Source organism: Schistocerca gregaria, chromosome 3 (genome assembly GCF_023897955.1).
Source record: "Schistocerca gregaria isolate iqSchGreg1 chromosome 3, iqSchGreg1.2, whole genome shotgun sequence".
Lineage (NCBI taxonomy): Eukaryota > Metazoa > Arthropoda > Insecta > Orthoptera > Acrididae > Schistocerca > Schistocerca gregaria.
Window position 1 is genome coordinate 305,822,222 of NC_064922.1, and position 18,144 is coordinate 305,840,365.

Here is an 18,144-nt window from a genome sequence, read left to right on the forward strand (position 1 = left end):
CCCTTGCACAGAACTTCGCGATAGTACCTTTGTGTACAGTGATGGCTCATGGCTGACCTTGTGTTGGGAGTGCCTTCGTTATTGGCACTGACTATTTTCAGTATTGGCTTCCAGAGCACTGCTCAGTATTTACAGCAGAGCTCATTGCCCTGTATCAGACCACGCTATACATCTGGTGGCACAGACTTTTCAATTGCGTCATCTGCTCCGACTCTCTCAGTGCCCTTTGAAGCCCCTGTGTGCTGTACACTGTCCATCCCTTACTGCAATGGTCCAGGAAAGCTGTCACTTACTCACTCTTGATGGAGCCACGATGATGTTTATGTGGGTTTCTGGGCGTGTCGGTCTGACAGAAAATGTGGCCGCTGATGCTGCTGTCAAGACTGCAGTCCTTGTACCTCAGCTTGCAAGTTCTTACATTCCCTATGATGATCTCTACATTGCTGCCTGTCAGCAGGTGGTGTCATTTTGGCATTACCACTGATTCTCCCTTCATGAGAACATGCTCCAGATTCTTAAGCCTCTCACAGCGGCTTGGACGATCTCCTTTCAGCCCTCTCGCCGTGAGAAGGTCATTTTAGCTAGACTGCGTATCAGGCATTGTCTTTCTATCCATTGCCATTTGTTAAGTGATGATCCCCCACTAATTTGTGGTCATTGCACTCAACCTTTGACGGTCTGCCATTTCCTGTTTGAATGCCTCTTTTTTAACTGCCTTCATTCTTATTTGTGTTTGTCATCTGAGTTATTGGCTGTTTTATTGAACGATGCCCAGGCTGTCGACCGTGTTTTACTTTTTATCCATCTTAGCAATATGGTGAAGGACATTTAATCTTTAGTTCAGGACCTCTGGCTCCCTATGGCGTATTTTGTAGACCTTTCTGCATGTCCCTGTTTTTAACTGTCTTCTCTTCCGTCAATTGGCATTAATGTGTAGTCATTTTTAACTCCTCTTATTTGTCTTCTTGTTCTACAGTTCTGACATGGGCATGTATGACCCTGGTTGTTCTTGCGCCCTAAACCAAAACCAAAAACCTCCACTTCACCTGGATTCTGGAACTACCTAGAACAACCAAGCTATGCTAATGTGATAATAAAAGTGCCATTCCAGCTTAAATAACATCTGATAGCAGTACCTTTTAGACTTGGGAAGGTTGCATAGTACTCCATGGATATATATTGTGCACAAATCCATGAAGGGGGCATTTCAGGATGGTCATCCATTCTGCTGTTTTTCTTCTTGGCATAGTACTTTAGTGGTTCAGAATGCATTATTAAAATTGTGTTACCTGGGTTAGTAAAGTATCATTTCTTTGCAGTTGCCTTTAAAATACAGTGTCTACAGTAAGGATACATTTTAAATTCTGCTTATTTGTTGACAGCAGTTCTATGTACTATTCAGCCTTCTGCCTTAGCACACGTATGCACAGGATAGTCAGCAGGCTGGAGAAATGTGGCCAATCATTTTGTCTTGATTATGATCATTCACATATTTTTACCTTACACTGAACTATGTACTGACTAAGTTACTTGACTGACATTTTGGAGAAGTGAAAGTCAAATCCCTATCTGAACAGCTAGATATGCACCATCCATGCTTTTCCTAACCCACTTAAGATCAATGCTGGAATGGTTTCTTTCAAATGATCATTCTGATTGATTTTCTGCTCCAACTTTGTCCAATCTAAACTTGTACTATGTCTCCCATGGCTTATTTGGGGGAGATATCTTTGAAATGTCATGAGTTGCCATATGACACAATACTTATTCCATGACTATTTCATTCTGACTGTCGTGTGATCAACATTTACCAGTACCTCGCAAAGTGTATACTTTGATGTCCCAAACTTGAGTTAAAATTTTTCCCAGGCATACAGTATGTTTTGCCATAAGATTAGTAATTATATAATACATAGTTAATGAATTCCAAATGCAAATACATTGTTGGTCCATTTACTCTTGTCCTACAAGCCTCTTCTTTTTAAACCTTTTCTTCTTATTTTTGTAGTGAATTATATGAATATATAGATGTACATCAGTTTAAATTTTTCACCAGTATGACAATGTTTCTGTAGAAATTTTTGAATTTCAGTAATCTGTTTTGCATTGCAGTTAATGTAGTAATGATGTATTCTTTCTCCAGGTCTTCGCTGTCTGAAGATACTATGTTCTGTGGTAACAAAAGTCCGCTATGTTCAAACTGGAATCATACATCACACCTATATTACTTAGTTATGTGGATAAATACATAAAGAATTTCAGACATGAAGATTCACAGGTAAATATTGTAAAATATGTGTTTATAATATGTTTACTGTTTATTTTGCTTTCATGTACTTGTTGGTGTACCTGCAGAGTTCAAAGAATTACATCGGCCTTATGGAAATACTGAACCTTTTAGTATTGGACATCAACTGTGATCCACAACAACATCAAAATGGTGGATGTAACCAGTTTGTGTAAATATGACTTGACATTTATGAAAAACATGCACACAAATACTACATGACAGCAGGTGTATCTGGTATGTAATTAATGAATCATCTACAGGAAATTGGGAGCTCTGACCAGGCACAAAATGGAAAACCCATAAACAAAGAAATTAATTAAATTATCTTTCTTAAAAAATCTATGAATTCTAACCTAAAGTTAGTATCATTATTTTCAATTAAAATGTACAGCTAAATTAATCTGCGTGATTCTAACCAACCATATTATAGCATTTATACCAAAAACTATACAGAAAACCAGTTTTGATATAAAACTGGTATTGTTATACTCAAGTATCATGTACAGCTAAATTGAACTTAACAATGCCCAACAACCACCTAATAGCAACTGTCACAAAAAAACATGAGCCGATTTTGATGTGAAGTTGGTAGTTATATCTTCACTACAAAGTTAACTCCTTGATTATCATGAAACGGATATGGGTCAGCAGTTCACAAACTTTAACTAACCAGCAAATGGAGAGCTACATTCTCTATCAATAACTTCAGTTCACCAATGTAACTTAACTGAATTACCTGATGCCAACCAAAATATAGCACATTCCTCAAGAGTTCTTAAAACTGAGTAAAAACGTACGTAACTTTCAGGAAACGCTTAAAAGATAAACACTTTCACAAAATAGCTACAGAAAATAAGACACAATTGTATCTGCAAAACAGAAAAAACAAAAAATAAATGTAACAAAATGACATGTTCGGTCATCCTAGTCCTATGAAAACAGAACTGCTGAAGAAAAATTTAAAAACAGCTAACATAATAGTGTCACAAATGGCAAGCATTTATTTTTCAAACCAAGTGCCTCTATGATTAGACCTCCGAATACTGTCCTCTCAGCACTGCTACATAAACCCATCCCTAGTGTAGAAAAAAAAGCTTTAACCGTTTTCATCACTTTCCCATATTTGTGGCATTTTGTACAGTTAGTGAACACTCCGTACTTTTAAAAGTAAAACTGTGGTAGATGTCATGTTGCACATCTTTTCATAACTGTCAAATCAATCTCATATAAACACCCAAGAAAGATGATGATGATGACAAGATCTAGATTAAAAATAGTAACATACTAAACAACTAATTTTCAAATACATTCACTTACATGACCTCACATGCTCACAAAAAATTGTCATGAATCACGTTCAGTTGGCCTGATGTAGTAATATGCAAGTGTTTTATTATAATTATTATTATTCCAAGCTGCATCTGAAAAGTTCAGTGAATGGCCTGTATGTCAACAAGCACTCTCTGTTGTTCAGATGACCGAAGTGGAGCAGTGGTGTATGGTGCAACCAAGTCACTGTGAGAACTTGTATTGTAAAATGGAGTGCTAAATGGAACAATACTTCAACATGAAATTTTGATTCAAATTAAGTAAAATGAAAATAGAGACTCAAGGAGTACAGCGTTGAAGCAGTGAGTCGAAAGTGTGTGTGTGTGTGTGTGTGTGTGTGTGTGTGTGTGTGTGTGTGTGTGTTTTAAATGCTGTAGAGACAGAAAGAGGTGTCAAGTATGAGCTGCATTTGGGTCGACCACCAATAAGCACAGTCACAGACGGCATCCAACAAGACAGTGTAAGTACTGCTGTTCATGAACTTTTAAAAAGGTGGAAGCTATATGCCCCATTTGTACAAAACACACTAACAAATGAGCAGAAGCAAACTCTGGTGGATTCTGGAGATTTCTTTGACATATCTGACTGGAATCCACAATTTTTGGAATCCATCATTATAGGAGACAAGTGAGACCTGGTGCTACCATGCAATCTGGAGACCAAGTGACTGTCAATGGCATGGTGTTCATCATCTTCCCCACCTCCGAAAATAGCCAGCTGATAAAACCAAAGATTAAAATGATATTGATTGTCTTTTTCAATAGGAAGGGCTTGATACATCATTCATTTCTACCCAAGAGCGAAACTGTCATTATGGAAGTTTTGAAATGGCTACTGCAATACTTCCAGGGGGGGGGGGGGGGGGGGGGGTAAGAACTGTAACTGAGTGGATGGTGGAATTTCCTTCATGACAATGACCGTCTGCACACTGCAATCCATGTCCTCAACTTTCTTGGTCAATACATGGTGCATGGTGACTGTTCTTCCTTATTCTCCAGATTTGGCACTGGCAGATTTCTTTATGTATCTCCACCTTAAATTAACCCTGAAAGCCTTATACTTCACAGACATTGGGGACATCAGACAAAATGTGGCCACCATGCTTTGATAACTGATTCTTAGTCGACATGTAGTGCTTGTTAGGGAAGTCTGGAATGCTGTAGAAGGGTTATGAGATAGTTTGCATAGTAATTGCATGTATGTGAACATACAGGGTATCACAAACATTATACAGACGGTAGATGATCAGAAATTGAATAGTTTGAGGTAAGGGACATTGCGTGTCAGGCATGTGTCTGTAAACTGTTTAGATTTCTTAACAATCAGTTTTCATTTAATTTGATTTTTTCTTTTTTTTCATCTTAGTGATTCACTTAGAGAGTGAGAGAGAGCATTGGAATAATGGTAAAACACTATGACTGCTCTGTGGATTTTAAACTGATGCTTCATAAATTCCCAGTGATTAAAGTTACAAATATTACAAAAACCCAATATTCTTGCTATATCGGTGTTGCGGTGCTACCATAATAAATACACAGAGGTGGAGTTTGCTACTGTGTACAGTGCATGACCGGTCCTTGAGACTGGTGCAGCATAATGTAGTGTCCAGAAAATTGAGTGACTGTGCAGAAAGAAGTTTCATTGTAGTTTCTCACTGGGAATATAAGTTGTTGCAATCAAATCAGAGAGTTTGTGAAGAGTCTCAAGAAAGAATTTTTTGTACTGTAGAATTTAAGCAGATTACATTTAATTGTGTGGAGGACTATGAAATACTCTTTTAGAGGAATACAGTGTGGAGAGTACTGATGAAGTAGCATGTACCCTCCAATCATAAACAACATGAGCAAGCTATGGAACTATATGATTTTAATCACAGAGTTGAATTCTGTCAGTGGATTTTCCAATGGAGTACCACAGAGCTGAATGTATTCTTTCTGACCTTCAGTTGTTACTGTAAGGTTCAAGTTGTTTGTGTCAATAAAATGCTAAAGATTCATTCCTAGCCATTAATTCATTATCACAGAGTTCTGTGTTTAGAATCATGTCCTGGTCATATGATTGTGACCTTAAAGTTCTTGTACACTGTATAAATATCATTATGTTTGGTAAAGGTAAATGACATTTTTAAAGATTTTGTATGAATACAATATGAACTTGTGAGCCTGTTCATTATTTATGTATGACAAGTACTGCCACACTTGGTGCCTGAAGATTACGGTTTCTGTAAAATTCAGTAGCTGAACTTGATATAGAATTGGACTATCATACTGAATTTTGTCATAGTTGAGTCTGTCGTTAGTTACAATACATATTTGAAAATGAATACCAATAGTTATTCTGTTGTAGGTTTCTTTATGGGGAGGAGATGCTTCCTTTCACAATCTGGAGCTTCGACTTGAAGTCTTGGAGCAAGAACTGCAGCTGCCATTCAGCTTTGCAAGTGGTCACATACATGAACTCCTGATTCACGTACCTTGGACGAAGTTGAATTCTGAACCTATAAGCATCACAATAAACACTATTGGTTCGTTTCTCCAAAAATGCTTAATGTATTTTATTTGGGGTGTAATTCAAGTTTCACATAGATTGTACCAGGATTAAAATTTGCCACTAGTTTGGATCTGTGTGCTCTCTTTTTCAGAATGCATTTTGAACTTAAAAAATGAAGATACTGTGTGTCCAGAAGCAGCCGGTCATTCAGGAACTACTGGTGTTGCCGCAAAGGAATCACGTAGGAAGCCAAGGAAGTATGTTTTGTCATTTTGTTGCAATTTGGTGTGCCGAAACTAAGCTGTTGTTTTAGTGTCTGAAATGCACCTTGCTGATTTTAATCACAATTGTTTGTTCAAATAAATGAGTGAGAGAGAAAAGTCAGAAAATAAAGAGAAATGCGTAGATTATTTTTAGGACAGCTTTCTCATCATATGTGCAGATTATCTAAACACATCCAGTGCATCATGGTTTTTATTTGGTAGACACAAACACACATGAAATAATATACTAAACATAAAAAATTAAAGCAGTTTAATATGATTGAATTATTGAGTGAAAAGAGAATGGTTTGTGATTAATTTGATGATGACTGACTACACAAAATGGTCTCTTTATCTTCTAATCTGGACCCGTCACAAGATCATGCATCAGTTTCACCAGTGTTTTTTGAGCCAAAGTTGCTTCCACTAAACATTCTGCATTGTTTTGCGAAACTGCCTATTTACATGGTCCTGTCGTAATAATGTGACCACCACCTATGTTTAGTGTCGGCATGGGATAACCTCTCACAGACAGCAGCTGGCAATACTAGCAGTGGAGGGCATATATAGCATGTTGGGGATGCAGAAAATGGCACAGTCATTGTTGTAATATGGAAACAGAGCGATTTACCTCATATACTAAAGGACATGATCATTGGCTTCTGACTCAAGGCTGGTGGAAGCATTTCTGAAATGACTAAGTTTATAAACTTTTTGTATGATACCGTGATTAAAGTATATCGCGCATGGCCAAATGGTACTAGCCAAATCTAGTGCCAAGGCAACTGTGGTACACCACAGGCCATAGATGATGGGTGAATGATGGCTGTGTACAGGCTAATATGTGAGCAATTATTGAGTATATGACTACCCAGGTGAACCAAAGATATCTCCTCAGTGACTGTTCACTGAACATGCTGTGTATGGGCCTGCACAGCAGGTGCCTGGTTCATGAACCCATTCTGACTGCTGTTCACTGGTCATAAAGGCCAGAGCCCATCATTACCAAAATTGGATATCCATTGAGTGGCGACAGGCAACCTTTTCAGATGAATCACATTTTATTCTCCATTGGACAGATGATCGCTGACATGTAGAGCAAAAAATCTTGAAAGCAAACAAGGAGGAAATGTTATAGTGTGTGCAATGTTTCTTGGCATTCCTGGGGTGATATTTTCATTCTGGAAGGCACAGTTGATCAACACAAATATGCATCTGCCTTGGAGACCGTGTCCGTCCCTACATGCAGTTTGTATTTCCTCGGCACAATGACCTCTATCAACAGGACAACACAACATGTCACACAGCTCACAGTGTACTTGTGTGATTCGAAGAGCACCAGTGTGAGTTTACCATACTCTGCATTCCAGCAAACAACTCAGATTTAAACTCAGTCGAGGATCTGTGGGACAATCTCAGTTGGGCTTTTCGCACCATGGATCCTCAACTGAGAAACCTAGCACAGCTGGCTACAGCACTGGAGTCATCATGGCTCTACATCCGTGTTGGTACCTTGCCGGACTTATCACGATGGTCTGTACTGCAGGAAGTAGTTATTTAGTCCTTTGACAGGTGGTCACGTTGATGTGGCTGGACAGTATATGTGGCATAATAAAGTTTTCAGATTGATCAGCAACTTTGTCAGCTATCATTGTTTTCTGCAGATGAACAAATAGCTGTAATTCCATCATCAGAAATCATTGTCATTTTGCTACCAGTCATTTACATCATTAACATCTATGTCTATGCGTCTTGGCATCATGGAATGTTTGCAGATGCATCATTGAACTCTGGTGGCTTCTTGCAGGAATATATGCAAATGAATCAACAAACTCTAATGGGTCAACATTTACATCATGTATCTTATTCAATGTACTAACTGCTCCATTGGACTCACCAATTGCCTACCCTAATTTTTCCGGGACCAATTATTGTTGACTCGGCAGATTGTCCTCTAAATCAGTTTGAAACAAAAGTTTTCAATTTCTTTTCCGTTATTCATCTAATATGACACTGTTGAAATTCCATCATCAAATTCAGCAGCAATGTTGAACAACTCCCATTATCCACTATATGTAGTGCATACAATTTTTTCTCTCTTGTCACTATCTACCATTGCCTTTCTCCTCTGTGTCATTTCACAGCCAACAGGAGAAATATGGAGCTGTACAATTCTGTATTAACAATGAGTGGACACCATTTAGTTCCATTATGATGAATGTAGAGAATTTTAGCCAACATTTAAACTGATTGTAAATTGTGCTACAGAATGGTATGTGCCAAGGAAGTATATTAAGGATCCAAAAGACCCACTGTGGTTTAGTAATAAAATTGAGAAAATGCTGAGGAAATGGAAATAGTTGCATTCTCAGAAATGTTGACAGCCAGAAGTTATTAGAAATTCACAGATCTATAAAAAGACTGATTTGTGAAACATACAACTTACACTGTCACACATTAGTGAAAGATCTTGCTGAGAACCCAAGAAAATTCTGGTTCTCCATAAAATTGCTAAGAAGGTGAAAGGCTTCTATCCAGCCATTTGTTGATCAGTCTAGTGTATCAATAGAAAACAGCAAACGGAAGGCTGAAATTTTAAATTCTGCAATTAAAACATCATTCACACAGAATGATCACATGGACACCATCATTTGGCCATCTCACAATCTTCTCTGTGGAGGACACAGAAATAGGCATCCCTGGCATTCAGAAGCAACTGAAACAGTTGAAAACAAATAAGTCATTTTTATAGAGAGTACTCATCAGCATAGATGCCATACTTACCTCACATTTATCACGAATCTCTCACCCAGCGTGAAGTCCTAAACGACTAGAAAAAAACACTAGTGGATCCCATATATACAAAGAGTAAAAGAACAGACCTGTAAAATTACAGATGAATATCGCTAATGCTAGCATGCTGCAGAAGTCTTGAGCATATTCTAATTTTTAATATAGTAAATTTCCTTGAGGCAGAAAAGCTCCTGTCAACAGATCAGCACAGATGTAGAAAGCATCACTTGGGCAAAATTTGGCTTGTCCTCTGCTCACACAATAGCTTGTGAACTATGAGCAACAGGCAGATCCATACTCCTAGATTTCCAGAAAGTGTTTGACAAAGTGTCATACTGCAAACAGTTGCTAAAGATCTTGGCATATGGAATAGGTTCACAGATTGTGAGTGGCTTGAAGACTTTTTGGGTAATAGAACCCAGTATGTTATCTTAGTGAGTATTCATCAGAGACAGGTATTCTCAGGAGTGTCCTTGGGAAATGTGATAGGACTGCTCTTGTTCTCTACACGTAAACTATCTGATAGATGGGGTGAGCAACAGTCTGTGACTGTTTGTTGATGACACTGTAGCATGCAGGGAAGTGTCGTCGTTGAGTGACTTTAGTAGTATGCCAGATGACTTAAGAGAATTTCTGTATGGTGTGATGAATAGCTGCTGCTCTATATGTAGAAAAATGTAAGTTAATGCAGATGAGTTGGAAAAACACTCCTGTAATGCATGAATACAGTATTAGTGGTATTCTGCATGACACCATCACAACAATGAAATTATCTAGACATTATGTTGCAAAATGGTGTGAAATAGGAATGAGCACATGAGGTCAGTTGTAGGGAAGGCATGGTGATTTTGGTTCATCTGGTGAGGTCTAGTAAAGTATAGCTTGTCTACAAAGGAGATCAAGTGTAGAACACTTGAGCGACCCGTTTATGAGTACTTCTCAAGTGTCTGGGATCCCCACCAGGTGAAATCAAAGGCAGACATTGAAGCATTTCAGAGATGTGCTGCTAGGTTCATTATCGGTGGGTGTGACTATACTTCTGGAGTATGAAATACTATAATGTACAGTTACAATACTATTAAAAAAGAAAGAAAATCTAGGTGAACCAGAGATCTGAATTAATAGAACCAAATAAACAAGGCTCCACTGAATATGCATACAATACAGCAAATCTTTTGTTCCTCAAGATCTGCAATCCGTGAACTGTCAAAGTACTGATTTGTTCTGCAACCAACTAAAATACCTCTGAATTAGATAGTTTCGCAAAACCTCATAAAATAAATAAATGTAAAATAGTTAACTTTTAGCATTTTTCTCAGTCGTTTCTAATTTAAGTTTCAGCATTTGATTAGTATATGGTTTTCTTGTACTTCATTGGAAGTGTTTGTATTGGGCTTGTGTATTTAGGATTCATACTTCTTATAGTTTCTGCTCTGTTACAGCCAAGAGAACATTTCTGCACCTCCAGGATATGTTCAGAGTATGGTCAACAGGATAGTCAGTAACATTAATGTCCAATGTAACAATTTGATTTTGAAATATGTGGAAGAAGACATTGTTTTATCAGTAAATGTGAAAACTGTGACTCTTCAGTCTGCGAACAATGAATGGAAGCCATCATTCGCAGGTCAGATATAATGTTAAATATTTTGTTTCACCTTTAATACTCTGTAAAACTTACAGTTGTTAGTGTTTTTCGAATATTAAGAAGTATTTTGCACTACATACAAAAACCGAATGTTAATTTTACCATATTACTGTGACTATTAAACAAAAGGAAATATTTCCTTGCTAGTGTTGAATACAGATATGGGATTTGATTATGAAATTACCATGATTAAGACAAAAGGTCAGCCTATGCTATCAATTAGAGGGTGCTCAGTAGCCTATGTTTTGTGAGAAACTGAAGTTTGCATGTGTATCTATGATCACAGTTGTAGTAGTGTAACAAGAAGTGACCTATGTTTTGCTATGTATTCTGTATTGTTGCTGTCTATTAAAATGCTTTTGTATCAAACACAGTAGGTGGCAATGTGAATTCCAACAAAAAGTAATACAGTAATAAGCCTTCAGAAAAAGATTTTAACATTAAAATACTTCTGCATGGTTTTGGTGGAGGTGGTGGTGGTGGTGGTGGTGGTGGTGGTAGTAGTAGTAGTAGTAGTAGTATTTCCTATCTTTATATATTTGTTTAATGGTAAAGTATTTGTCATATTGATACAGTGAAAATAAATAGCTCCAAAGATACATACAGACAGAGTATCTGTGCCTTTATGAGGATAGGATAGCTGGTCCACCATGGTTTTTATGAATGAATCAGCCCAGAATTTGCATGAACTTATTTAGTAACCATAGGCAACCTAAATCAGGATAGAGCTGCCTCATTCGGTTTGCCCTTATTGTTCTACTACGTTCTTTGACCTACACACCATTTGCACCACATAACTTATCATATAAAACATAGTTAGCACTTAATGGCTGCACATATTAAGGACACCTGCTGTTGACTCTTGGACCATGAACATGCTGATGTGCCTCCTGTACTAACTGTAGGTCAGTGAACATGCAACTATGCTCCATGCACGTCTTCATGCTCTCCCTTCATTCTAACTAAAAAACTGAGTCAACATCCCACCCTGATGAGTGAGATGTTTAGCTCAGGAGAATGGCAAAACAGTGCTGTTATGTGCTATGTATTTTGGCACATGAGTTTCTTGTAAAAGTGTTATATTTTTATCGTGTATTGTAATATGACAGGTTGTTGTGGTTATCCCCTTTATTAACTGCTACTGTGAGTCCTCTGAGTAATCTTTAATTGTGTAATATCCATTATTTATGCCAAATGGTTTAGCTGCCTGTTTAAATAGATGTATTTTAATAATCTTACTGTTTTGATCCCCCCTTCCCTCAATACGTCTCCAGTAAATGTAAGTCCAAACTGCCTCCTGTTTCAAGATTTTGCATAGAACTCTTTGTGAAATAGTTAGTAATGTTAGTTTACTCTTTTGGTGTAGTAAGAATACCCAGGTTTTCAAATAGCTCTTTACATTGAGCCTGACTACTACTTATAGTTGTTATTCTTATAGCCCTTTTCTGCAATTTAAATTAATTGTGTCCATGTTTTGTGCATTTGACCCCCAGAATAGCAGCCCATAGGAAGAACTGAGTAGGAGTAGTATGTCACCACAAGAAACTAACTGTTACAAACTGATGATAGAAGTGTAGGAGCATAACATACCCATGACAATCCTTTTGGCAGGATGGATGTCTTGCTTTATTGGTTCATTGGCTGCCAGTTCAGAATGTCTACACTAATTGTGATCAGTTTTCCCTCACTTTAAAATGTGTGCCACCTCTGGTATAAATACATGATCCCCAACCCTTTAAGGTGGTGGTGGTGGTAGGAGGAGGAGAAGCAGGATGTGCCACCTGTTTTACCTGACAATGGGAGAAATTTGGTACAAATTTCAAGATTCTGTAAAATATCTGATTTGCTCTCTAAATTGTTAGGAAGGCCTTTTTTCAGGTTCATTGTTTCATCAGTGTTTTTTGTTATAAGTGATCAGCCAGCCACACATCTCTGTGCCATCAAGGTAACAAGTTACAATAATTTCATCCAGTTGCGATAACTCTGAGAGTTGTAAGGTTATCTTGTTTATTAGTAAAGTGAAGAACAAATTCTTTTTTGTAAGAAATGAAGTGCAAGGTTTATCATTTTTATTAGAAAGTGACAAGTTCAGTATTTATTGAAAAAATGTTTTTACTAGCTGTGCACCTGCACCCCCCCCCCCCCCCCTCCCATCTGCCCCCTTCTCCCATGCAGTCACAGCACTAAATTACATGTGGCTGAAGATGAACATTTCTGTACCAGCTGTTGAAAGTAACATATCTGGAGCAGGTGTAACTAAGACATATTGCTGAAAACTGCTCGTGATGTTTTTCCCTCCAATAAATTTGTCGAGTTTCTTGTTATTGGGTTTTTGTAATATTTGTAACTTTAATGACTGGGAATTCATGAAGCATCAGTTTAAAATCCACAGAGCAATGATAGTGTTTTACCATTATTCCAATGCTCTCTCTCTCTCTCTCTCTCTCTCTCTCTCTCTCTCTCTCTCTCTCTCTCTCTCTCTAACTCCCCCCCCCCTCCCCCCCCTCCCTCCCTCCCTCTCTCTCTAAGTGAATCACTAAGTTAAAAAACGAAAAAAAAAAAATAAATGAAAGCTTGGGAGATTTCTCATTTTTCAATTAAGTGGTAACTTTTACTGGCATTAGTAAATTATTCATTGCTTTATTTCAATTAACATTCACATATTCATAGCTTTACAGAATCATTAAGAGTCAACTAAAATCATATCTGCAATAAATCATATTGTAATATCAATTTAGAACAACTCCTTTTTCTGTATTTTTATAATACCAAGATTGTTCTCTTGGTGGAAGCTTGATCTTTTGCACGTTCATGTCTTCCATGGTGGATAGTCTTTGACTGCCTTTAGCTGTACTCTTCTGCAAATGATGACTTTCTCCCTGTCTCATTAATGCATGGAAGTTCATTTAAATGACACATATACAAAAATCTTTAATGAATATTTTGCAGTGTTATATTTATTGATTTTATCTATTTGTTTTAAAACTTATTTTTACACTTTCTGTTCATCTTTTCTTACCTAATATTTTGAGTTTAAATGCATAAATTCTGTGTACTGTATACCTCACTGACAGTGAAACTAAACAGTGGAAAGTCTAGGGTGGAATATCCTTTCCGTAATTGTAGATGGCGAAACTCGTATTTTGACAGTGGCTGTTCAGTTTCAAGACATGTTGTCTCTACCAGTCATCCCAACAGTAGCTGATCGCTTTTCAGCATTTGATAAATACTTGCCGGTGTTTCTCTTGTACTTCAGCGCCCGGGCAAGTGCGCGCGCGCATGAGTCACACACACACACAGTATTGTACTCATTATTTATTATATAATGTGTTGTGCTAGGAATAAAGGTTGATGATAGAGAGTATCAGGATGACAATTTAAATGAAAAGTAGCACTACTTTATAAGTAATAAGCAGTTTTTTTATGTTTTAATATATCTGTTACTAGAATGATTGACAGTACGTTGTCATTGTAGTAAACACACATACTGATGTTTTTTGCAATAAACAGAAGTCTTCAGGAATTTCCTAGTTGTATTCACAAAGAAGTGATGATCATCATAGTGGAGGTCATGAGAATTCCTAGGTGCTTGAATGTTAGCCTGCTTTAATGGAGCACACTTATGGAGGAAAAAGCTAATTGTTACTTCATTTCTTGTGCTATGCTTAAAATATGTTCACTGTGTAAAATTGATGCATTACCTTGATTGTTGGAAATAAACGACGATTGTGAAGAATAAACTGAATCTTTGTGGTTTATTGCAAGTGATTATAAGCTGTTGCATGACTACGTTGCTGCATTTTCATTATTGTACAATATTATGCGTTAATAAGAACAATTAGCACACAATTATCAGTTCCAGAAATGAAATTAGTAGAACAGTAACAATGTTTCACAGTAAACATTTCATTCCAGTTGCTTTTTATTGTAATCATTATTGTGTTTACCTGTAGCACAGTTGTTAGATATTAAACTACTAATGAGAGATCGCAGATTACAGTCGCTGTTTGGTCTGTACCAACAGTAAGTGAAGAATGTTAAGTCACTCTTGTGATTTAGATTAAAAATTATGCTATAGCTCTTTCTGTAACATGACAAAAAAAATACAAGTTCATACATGCCCACAAGATCGAGCACTGTGGCATCCAGACAAGCCATTTAGCTTAATCTGCTTTATTCTATTATGGATCATAGCTACATAGAGCTCAAACACTTGAACTGCGTCAGTGGGAAAGTGAATTTTCCAGTGATTACAGTTTTGATGCAAGTGACATTACTTGTGATAGAATCAGAGCTGCTGATAGTGAATTGAATTCTTGGGCCATATTTCCAGGTATATGTTTCACTTTCTTCTTCTTCATTACATTTGTGGATTGCTCCAAAGGTTTTACCACATGTCTATTTTCTTTCTTTCTTTCTTTCTTTTTTTTTTTTTTTTTTTTTTTTTTTTTTTTTTTTTTTTTTTTAAAAAAAGACTGTACTGTTTTCCTTTTCAGAATTTACCCCACTCTGCTCTCTGCCTTCCTTCAACATAAATGTCATTATGCCGTATTTTGAAGTATGTTATCTTCTGTGCCCATCTGGCTAGCCATGCGGACTAATGTGCTGCTTCCCAAGCATGAAGGCATGCAGGTCCCTGGTACGAATCCGCACGGCGGACTAGTGTCGAGGTCCAGTGTGCCGGCCAGTTAGTGAATGGTTTTCATGGCGGTTTTCCATCTGCCTCAGCGAATGCGGGCTGATTCCCCATCTTCTGTCTCAGTTACACTGTGTTGGCGATTGCTGTGCAAACACTGTCTCCACGTATGCACACATCATAATTACTCTACTGTGCAAACATTTGGGGTAGACTTGTCTGGTATGAGACATTCGCGCGGCGGGGTGGGAGGGTCCACTGGAGGCCGAACCACGCTGTAACCCTGGTTTCAGTGTGGGGTGGCAGTAGAGGTGGGTGGACTGCTGTAGCCTGTTGTGGGATTGTGAACTACGGAGGGCTACCTTGGGACGAAGCCTCTCTGTCGTTTCTAGGTCCCCGGTTGAATACACGCAATGTTATCTTCTAGTATCTTGCTCTGGATCATTATGTGATAGAATCCAGTGCCTAAATGTTTACATTTTGTCTCTTGAGTTGCTATACTGAAAGTGTGTGTCTGCTAGTATGACAACATATTGCTTCTAACCTTCCTCCTTATTTTGTATGCATTCTTAAAACTGTCAGCAGTTATCAGTTTCAATTTAAACACCAAACATGCACAGTGGGGCTCTTTTTGTTGTAGTAGTGAATGTTGTATTGCAGTCAGACATTGATGTTAAGAGTAAGTAAGTGAATAGTTATGTCCAGTCCAGTAATGAGAGGCAAAACTTGTACTCTCAGTTTTTTTGACCATGTGTTCCCCTGTTTGGTACAGAAGAACATTCAGTAAGACATTGCAGGCTCTCCCATTGTCTTTATATATGTCTTTTTAAGGTTATGTCTGATTGTGCAATGTTGATTATGATAAATCACAAGCTGTTCCACTTGTGTTCTGGAGCCAGATGTGAACACGCAGTTTCTCCTTTTATAAAGAGACAGCAGATAGTATCACTATTATGAGTATTCCTTGTGGTTTTAGTTATCACTATAGATCCCTTTCAACATTCATGACACTTATCTACATACAAGGGAATAGAAATATGGCCACATTGGAGTACGAGAAAGTGTTGATTGTGCAGTGAACCATTTGTTGCTCTATTTGTTCCAGATGTTTCATCTGTGGATGTTACACTCAGGAAAGTAGTTTCTCTAACCGACCTCACAATATGCCTTGATAAGAGAAATGCTTCAGGGAAGATTGAAATGTACCAGGTAATGACATTACTATACTATACTATACTATACTATTCTATACTGTTATTACTATTCTTTATGAAACAACCTTGTAAATGATTTAATATTTGTTATTATAAAATATTTGGAACTCCTAACTTCAGTGCTAGCAACAATGTAACTTTACAACAGAAAAGTAATCTTTGGATTGTATTGTTTTAATTACTATAGGAAAGTTTCATGGTAAAGAAATGGTTCATGGCAGAACTGAAAGGCAAATGATTTCCAACAAAAAATGCTGTCAAAGTGTATCTGTACATAAGCTACAAAATACACACGTAATAGATAGAGTAGAAGGCATACAAATGTGTTGAACAAACACATGTGCAACATTCATATTGGACAGTGTAGTATATCTGAATGTATATTTTACATACTTTAAAACATATATTAATGAAAAACAAGTAACTTCAAATTATGTGAATGAACCTGTCAGAGCTTTTTTTTTTTTTTTTTTTTTTCTCCTAGTGTTTTATGTAAGGTTTTTGATTTTAAAAGCATGAGTCCCAATAAAACGTGGCAATGACATGAATTATTTGGTCTTTCATGTCTCAGTCCTATCCAAGACCTCATCTTCAGTTCCACATCCAAATTGTGTTATATGGGACTAATCAAAAATTCAATCTCCTGCACCCATTCTCTGCAGTGGAAATATTTGTCTGCCATCCATACTGATGACCAAAACTGACCAAATGTCCATATCAGAACTTGCCTTATCCAACTAATAACTCCATTCTAATTTTGAGCCTTGCTCTACTTCCAGTTGTTGTCATTCACAAATTTCTCATATCTAACCCTACCTCCCTGCGCACATGCACGTGCACAATGTAAAAAGCTTCACTCTCTTGCATTGCAACAGAATGAACTATTTCATGTTTTAAAAGACAGAGATTCAATTTTCTATATTTTTTCTTCTGTGAGCTGTGCTGTATTTGTTCCATCTTCAGCAACTGGTGGATAAATGTTGGTTTTCTGTCCCAAATAATGTTAAAATTATTTTTTGTTGACGATAATTCTGATTTTTTGTATTAACTAAGTAATAACTTGTGTGTGTATTATTGATAATGTTCAGGAGCCTCTGCTGTATCGATGTTCCCTGGATATTCGACTGCTTTGCAGTTATCTGTCACCTAAATCAAAACGAGCCAAGGTGACACGAATTGATGTGCATTGTGGCCGCATGGATTTCAGTTTGACAGAACAACAAGTGCCAATGTTGATGCGTTTAGTGCTATTACTTCGTGCACTTCATAGTAGAGAGTTGCAGAGGAGCATGCGCAAGGACAGCAGTACTGGAAGTCATCCGATCGTTGAGGACACAGATCAGGATCTAGGTTAGTAGTAAACTCGTCCTTCAATATCATTTATAATATATGAAACAGGGAAAATGATATGAATAATACTCAGTTGCGTTAAACAAGTAACATTACCAATACTGTGACAGCATTCACTGAGCTGACAAAAG

At 37.3% G+C, this 18,144-nt stretch overlaps 1 protein-coding gene across 2 annotated transcripts in view; it reads left to right on the forward strand.

The window, feature by feature from the left end:
* Positions 1-18,144, forward strand: part of LOC126354204 (intermembrane lipid transfer protein VPS13B) — a 192,381-nt gene that overhangs the window by 24,418 nt on the left and 149,819 nt on the right. For both annotated transcript variants that reach the window (XM_050003660.1, XM_050003661.1), the window contains exons 2-7: positions 2,144-2,278; positions 5,966-6,143; positions 6,261-6,366; positions 10,608-10,792; positions 16,555-16,658; positions 17,752-18,013. In XM_050003660.1, coding sequence (XP_049859617.1) covers positions 2,192-2,278; positions 5,966-6,143; positions 6,261-6,366; positions 10,608-10,792; positions 16,555-16,658; positions 17,752-18,013 — 922 coding nt within the window. In that variant the 5' untranslated portion in view covers positions 2,144-2,191. The remainder of the gene's footprint in view (positions 1-2,143; positions 2,279-5,965; positions 6,144-6,260; positions 6,367-10,607; positions 10,793-16,554; positions 16,659-17,751; positions 18,014-18,144) is intronic.